At 41.7% G+C, this 7,184-nt stretch overlaps 1 protein-coding gene across 1 annotated transcript; it reads left to right on the top strand.

Annotated features, from left to right (window-relative positions):
• Positions 1-3,002: 3,002 nt before the first annotated feature.
• On the top strand, positions 3,003-4,253 carry LOC117025954 (PC-esterase domain-containing protein 1B-like). Its single transcript, XM_033112330.1, has one exon. It carries the CDS (start codon positions 3,003-3,005, stop codon positions 4,251-4,253), a length of 1,251 nt encoding a protein of 416 aa, XP_032968221.1.
• Positions 4,254-7,184: the final 2,931 nt, after the last annotated feature.

The following is a 7,184-nucleotide window of genomic DNA, read 5'->3' as shown; positions in this document are numbered from 1 at the left end:
TTGAATGCCAACTGTAATTGAAAAATTAAAAGGGGGGGTGAAAGATAAAGGGGAATAAAAGGTTCAAAGTTCCAGATATAAAACAAGTCTTGGGATGTAAAATACAGCATAGGAAATATAGTCAATAATATTGTGATAGCATGATATGGCCTCGGACTGTTGCTGGAGTTATGATGATCACTTCTTTAGTATAAGGAATATAATTGATAATATGGTAATAATTAGGTATAGTGCCAGGTGGGTACTGTTGAATAACTATGATGTATACCTGAAACTAATAGAATTTTGTACGTTAGCTATATTTTAATAAAAATCTAAAATAAATAAATAAATAAAATACAAGGCTTAAAAAGAATTATTTCCTATAGTTAGTATTCGGGCATATAAAAACTACAATATTTTTCTAATAAATACAATACTTCTTTAGCTATCCATACATGTGTTTTTAAGATGCAGTATAGGGGCCTCTTTAAGATATCATCATAACTTGATTTGAAACTTTTTTTCTTTATTTTATGCTGAAAGTGGGAAACTCTCTCCAAGAGAAAGGGTATCATGACGATGAAGTAACAGAGTTTTAACAGAAGGTGATTATACATAAGCTATTCTAAATTGATTTTAGTTCCATTATTTAGTCATTACTTATAAAACGCAATATACAAACAAACCACTTTGTTTTCATAAAATAACATACAATTTCAAGTAATTCTTATATGCACTATTAAATAATTTCTATTTGCTTTCTTGACATTAAGAACAAACAATTGATTTTAGGGGTCCAACAGTAAATTGTCAAACTAATATAAACCATACTTGTGTTTTTATGAAGTTAAGAGACTTTGAAGACTTCACTAATAAATTTGTAAAAGATGAAATTATGAAAGCAAAACTGGTGTTTTTTATCTAGTGTTTTTAAAATTTATATAAGAAATATAAAGAAAGTATGTAAAGGTGAAAGACTATGAATTTTCCTTTGATATATAGACAAGCACAATTCTTGATAATACTTATACATGCAATTTTATGACGTTTATGATTTTATATTTATGTATGATAAGTAAAAATAATTACAGTGGCTCCAAAATAAGCTATTTCACACCAAGGGCTTCATAACTAATAAATGTAACTATCACAGGGGCATTTTAAAGAGGGATTGTTTATTAATCTGTTAAAAATAAGTTAAAATAGGTCCAGGAAGTTTGCATGCCCGGGAAAGGAGAAAGAGGGAGATCAGGATTTATTCAGTAGGAAAAACACATCCCTACTCAAGGATAGAAATACAGAGAAAGTATGTAAGAGGCTAAGTCTGCACAGGCCAGAAGCTCACATCCATGAATAAAGATGAAGTAAGATTGCATGATACAGCTTGAAGCATATATCCATATCTAAGGAAGGAGACCAGGGTTCATACAACCAGAAAGGTCATATGAAGGATATTCATATCTATAGAGAAGGAAACTGGCCATTCATACACTGCTGGTGGGAATGTAAAATCGCAGAGCCACTCTGGAAAACAGTCTGGGCATTTCTTAAAGCACTAAATTTGCAACCACTATACAACCCAGCAATCACAGTTCTAGGCTTATCCCAAAGAAATGAAAACCTAGGTTCTCACAAAAACCTGTAGTGGAATATTTACAGTAGCGTGATCTGTAATAGCCAAAAACTGAAGACAACCCCATCGACCTTGTAAAGGGAAAATGGCTAAACTGACTGTGGTACATCCATACCATAGCCTAGTACTCAATAAATAAAAAGGGAACAGAGTATGACACATTTGTGCCACTGGGAAACTTACTAATGCAGAAAACAAGTGGTTAGGGTTTATTAGGGTTTATAAAGTGGACATACTATATGAATCTCCAGAGAACCTAGATGAATCTCCAGAGAATGCTGTTGAGGGGAAAAAATCAATTCCCCAAGGTTATACACTGTACCATTTCCATTTATAGAGTTCCCAAAATGGCAGAATTCTGGAAATGGGGAACAGCTTGGCAGTTGCCAGGCATTAAGGGAATGGGGCAGGAGGGAGGCAATGTAGTGAGGAAAGGGCAACGGAAGGGATCCTGACAGTGTGGAAAAGGCATGTACGGTCTATTGAATCTACTGAGGTCCATATTCTGGTTGTGACACTGTATTAGTTTTCCCAGATGTCATCCATGGGATAAAGTGGATAAACAGTACACAGGGATCTCCCTCTATATTTCTTACAAGTGGATCAGAATCCACAGTGAGACAATAAATAGTTTTATTTAAAGAAAATAAAAAATGCAGAGTTGAACCATCAAGGATTTATTTATCACAGGAACCGAGTACTCTACCAATCACAGCTTGGAAATCCTGGCTATCGATCGGTCCCCGGGGGGTTCTCCCCCTGGAAATGTCATCTCTCCCCTAGTGGACTCATGTCTCTAAAGCCACGAGCCCAGGAGATGGCTCAGAAGAACTAAGACCGCAATAATGAAATTCTGAAGTAGAGGTGGGAGCACCTACAGAAAGCAAGAACCAGAACAAAGAGGCACCCCAGATGTGACAGTGGGCCCGTTAGGGAGATTCTGGTAAAACAGAGAGCAGGCAGTGGAGCGGACGCGCCAGGATGAGCCAGGGAACAGCAGTCCAGGCCGGAGGTACTTGAGCGCATGAGCAGGCACCCCTGCATTGAACGGGAACGCTCATTCCGCAGTCTAGTGGGGCAGGTTCCTGCTGGGTGCTGCACCTCCCTTCCGCCAGATGGAGCTTAATCCCACACAAGCGCCTACGTGCTTGGGAGGGCACGCACGCACGTCCCGGGGCGAAGTTAACATTGGCCGAGGAGCGCTTGGGACTGCCGGCTGCCTGCCTCGCCTTCTCCTCAGCCGCTCGGCCGTGCCGAATCCACCCAACTCCACCCCTGCCCGTCCGCTGTCCTCCTTCCAGTGCCGTTCTGCCCTACCTGTGATCGCTCTTCAGACCTACTCTGAGGAAAGGCAAGAGCTAGGTCGCCTGTCCCGTCTTCAGCCATCATGGCTCACCTGCGGGCCTGCGAGGTCCGGCAGCTGCTGCACAACAAGTTCGTGGTCGTCATGGGAGACTCAGTGCAGAGGGCCGTGTACAAGGACCTGGTGCTCCTGCTGCAGAAGGACTGCCTGCTCTCCTCCAGCCAGCTGAAGGCCAAAGGTGAGCTGAGTTTCGAGCAAGACGTGCTGCTGGAGGGCGGCAGGCGGGGCCGCATGCACAACGGCACCCATTACCGTGAGGTCCGCCAGTTCTGCTCGGGCCACCACCTGGTGCGTTTCTACTTCCTCACGCGTGTGTACTCCCAGTATGTCGTGGACGTCCTCGAAGAGCTGCGGCAGGGCGAGCACCACCCGGACTTGGTCATCATGAACTCCTGCCTCTGGGATCTCTCGAGGTATGGCCCGAACTTCCGGAGAGGCTACCGCGAGAATCTGGAGAGCCTCTTCGGGCTCCTGGACCGGGTGCTGTCCGTGTCCTGCCTCCTGGTGTGGAACACGGCCATGCCGGTGGCCGAGGTCGTCTCGGGCAGCTTCCTCCCGACCGAGCACCAGCGGGAAGCTTCCCACCTGCGGGAAGATGTGATGGAGGCCAACTTCTACAGTTCGGCGGAGGCCAGCAGGCGCGGCTTCGACGTGCTGGACCTCCATTTCCACTTCCGGCACGCGGGGCGGCACCGGCAGCGAGACGGCGTGCACTGGGACGAGCGCGCGCACCGCCACCTCTCCCAGCTGCTGCTGGCACACGTGGCTGATGCCTGGGGCGTGGAGCTCCCCTGCCGCTACCCCGTGGGCAGGTGGCTCAGGCACAGCCCCGCCAACGGAAGTCCAGGCAGGGCAGGAGGTAGGCAGCCCAGGGACAACAGAGGTGACCCAGGCGAACAGGCTTTTTTCTGGCATCCACCCAGGTCCACGTGCCTCCGCACCCCGCGGCGACCTTCTTCGTCTTATCCCCAGGCTCGACGTCTGTTTCCGAACTACAGACAAGACATCTATGTGCCCTCCCACCCATCTTTACAGCGCCGGGAATTCTCCCATGACCCTCCAGCACGCCCGGTGGGGTATACTGGTGAAGCAAACTTAAGGATTGGCCACGAGCCACGTCTGGGCCCCATCCGCAGAGCCTCTACCCATCACCGAAGCAGACGGTCTCCTCCATACCCTCCCGGGAGCCCCAACAGGCCACGCAGACACCGGCGAAGGCGCACAGACAGACAGACCCAAGAGTGGCAAGGCCTCAGTAGGCAGACCTACACCTAGGCTCCTTCCCAGCAGGGTCAGCAGGCTGGACCGACTGCCAGACTTCTCTCACTCAGGCCTAGTCGTCAGCAACCCTGCCGTGGTAAGGACTCCTTAGGCTTCTTACTCTCCCCGGGGAACAGTCTCACAAGTTCTTTTTTGCTAGAGCTTCCACCACACTTCTTAGTGAGGGGGCTAGGGCCCAGAATACCACACCATTCTGCTAGCATTTATGCAGAAATAAACTAAATGAAGAAAACATGCACACAGGTTGTCTTACCTGAATATAAGCCTTCAAACAGTATTCTCCATAGATATTCTTCCTTAAAAATAGATAAAGAAATAATAACAATGTTGATCCTTAAAACTTACCCAAATATTTCTGTAAGACTTCAATATCACCTTTAGGATTTGCATACATTTATAAAAGATAATCCTCAAAGCTTTCACCATAAGTTGTCTTACAGATTGTTTTAAGTTTATCTGTGCTTCAACATATAATGTATCCTTAAAAAATTATTCCATTCACTAATGCAAAGATTTTTTTCCTGTTAGAAACATAAATCTCTATTCTCAAACTCATCAAATGCCTAACATATTTTTTAAAATAGACTTTATTTTTTAGCACAATGTTGGATTCACAACAAAATTGGGAGGAAAGTAGAGTTCCCACATACTTCCCAAACACAGACACCCTCCCTGTCAACATCCTACAGGAAGACGGTACATTTGTTACTTTCAATGAAACTACGTTTTTCTATCATTATCACCTGAAGTTCATTTTTTACATTAGAGTTCATTCTGGGTGTACGTTCTATGGGTTTTGACAGATGTATAATGATACGTATCTATCATAGTGTATAGAATAGTTTCACTGCCGTGAAATTCCTCTCTGCTGCTTGTTGTCATCCCTCCCTTATAGAAAACCTGGCGACCATCTAACCATAACTGTCTCCATAGTTTGCCTTTTCTAGAATGTCAAATAGTTGGAATCTTAAGTAGCCTTTTCAGATTGGCTTTTTTCATTTAATAATATGCATTTTAAAGTTCTTCCATGTCTTTTCATGGCTTGATAGCTTATTTCTTTTTAATGCTGAATACTATTACATTTTCTTTATGTACCACTGTTTATACATTCACCTACTGATAGACGTCTTAGTTGCTTCCAAGTTTTGGTAATTATGAATAAAGCTGCTTTAAACATTGACGTGCAGGTTTTTTGTGTTTTCAACTTTGGGCAAATACCAAGAAATGTGATTGCTGGATCGTATCGCAAGACTACATTAGTTTTGTAAGAAACTGCCAAACTATCTTCCAAAGTGACTGCACCGTTCATTCCAATCAACAATGAATGAAAGTTCCTGTTGCTCCACATCCTTGTCAAATTTAGTGGTGTCAGTGTTTTGGATTTTCACCATTCTTACCAGTATGTGGTGGTAGCTCGTTGTTAAATCTTCAATTCCCTAATGACATAGGATATTGAGCATCTTTTCATATGCTTATTTGCCATCTGTATATCTTTTTGGGTGAGGTGCCTGTTCAGATCTTTTGCCCATTTTTCGTCAGTTGTTTGTTTTCTTATTGTTGATTCTTAAGGGTGCATTGCATATTTTGGATAACAGTATTTTATCAGATATGTCTTTCAGAGATATTTTTACTTAGTCTATGGTTTTCTTATTCTCTTGACAGTGTCTTTTGCAGAGCATTAATTTTTAATTTTAATGAAGTCCATCCTGTCAGTAGTTTCTTTCATTAATCGGGCCTTTTGCAGTGTATCTAAAAAGTTATCACCAAATCCAAGATCATCTAAACTTTCTCCTGTGTTATCTTCTAGGGGTTTTTTAGTTTTGCATTTTACATTTAGGTCCATGATCCATTTTGAACTACTATTTATAGAAGGGTATAAAGTCTGTATAGATTCATTTTTACGTATGTGCTATCCAGTTGTTGTAGCACCATTTGTTGCCTGAAGTTGGATAATGTCAATTCTCTAATTTTGTTCTGTCCTTCAATATTATATTGGCTATTGTAGGTCTTTCGCCTCTCCGTATAAACTTTAAAGTCATCTAGTCAATATCCACAAATAGCTTGCTGGGATTTTCTTTGGAATTGCACTGAATATGTAGATCACGTTGGAAACAATTGACATCTCGACAATATTGAGTCTACCTATCTATAAATGTGGAACTCTCTCTCTAGTTCTTTGATTTCTTTCATCAGGATTTTGTAGTTTTCCTCATATGAATCTTGTACATATTTTGTTAGATTTATACCTACTTTGTTTTGGGGGATTATAATTAATATAAACGACATTGTGTTTTTAATTTCAAATTCCAGTTGTTCATTGCTGGTAGATACCAAAGCAATTGATTTTTGTATATTTACCATGTGTCATGCAACCTCAATGTAATTGTTTATTGGTTTCAGGAGTATTTTTATTGATTCTCTCAGATTTTCTAAATAGACGGTCATGTCATCTGCTAACAAGTAAAGTTTTATTTCATTTTGCCCAATCTGTATACCTTTTATTTTCTTTTTCGGTCTTATTGCATTAGTTAGGGCTTCCAGTATAATGTTGAAAAGGAATGGTGAGAGGGGATATCCTTGCTTCCCTCCTGAACTTAGTGAGAAAGTTTATAATTTTTTTTACCATTAAGTGAGATGTTAACCGTAGGTTTTTGCATGTTTTTTAATCAGGTTGAGGATATTCCCTTCAATTTATGGTTTGCTAAGTTTTTATCATGAATGGGGGTTGGTATGAGCATTTGTTTTTTTCTTAATTTGTTGATGTGATAGATTACATTAATTTGATTTCCAGATGTTGAACCAGCTTTGTCTATCTGACATAAATCCTACTTGGTCATGGCGTATAGTATTTTATACATCTTTGCATTTGATTTGCTAATATTCTTTTCTGGATTATTGTATCTATGTTCTTGAAAGATATTAGTC

The sequence above is a fragment of the Rhinolophus ferrumequinum genome, chromosome 8 (genome assembly GCF_004115265.2).
Source record: "Rhinolophus ferrumequinum isolate MPI-CBG mRhiFer1 chromosome 8, mRhiFer1_v1.p, whole genome shotgun sequence".
NCBI lineage: Eukaryota > Metazoa > Chordata > Mammalia > Chiroptera > Rhinolophidae > Rhinolophus > Rhinolophus ferrumequinum.
The sequence above is the reverse complement of the archived record's forward strand: the minus strand, read 5'-3'. Positions and strand labels throughout refer to the sequence as shown.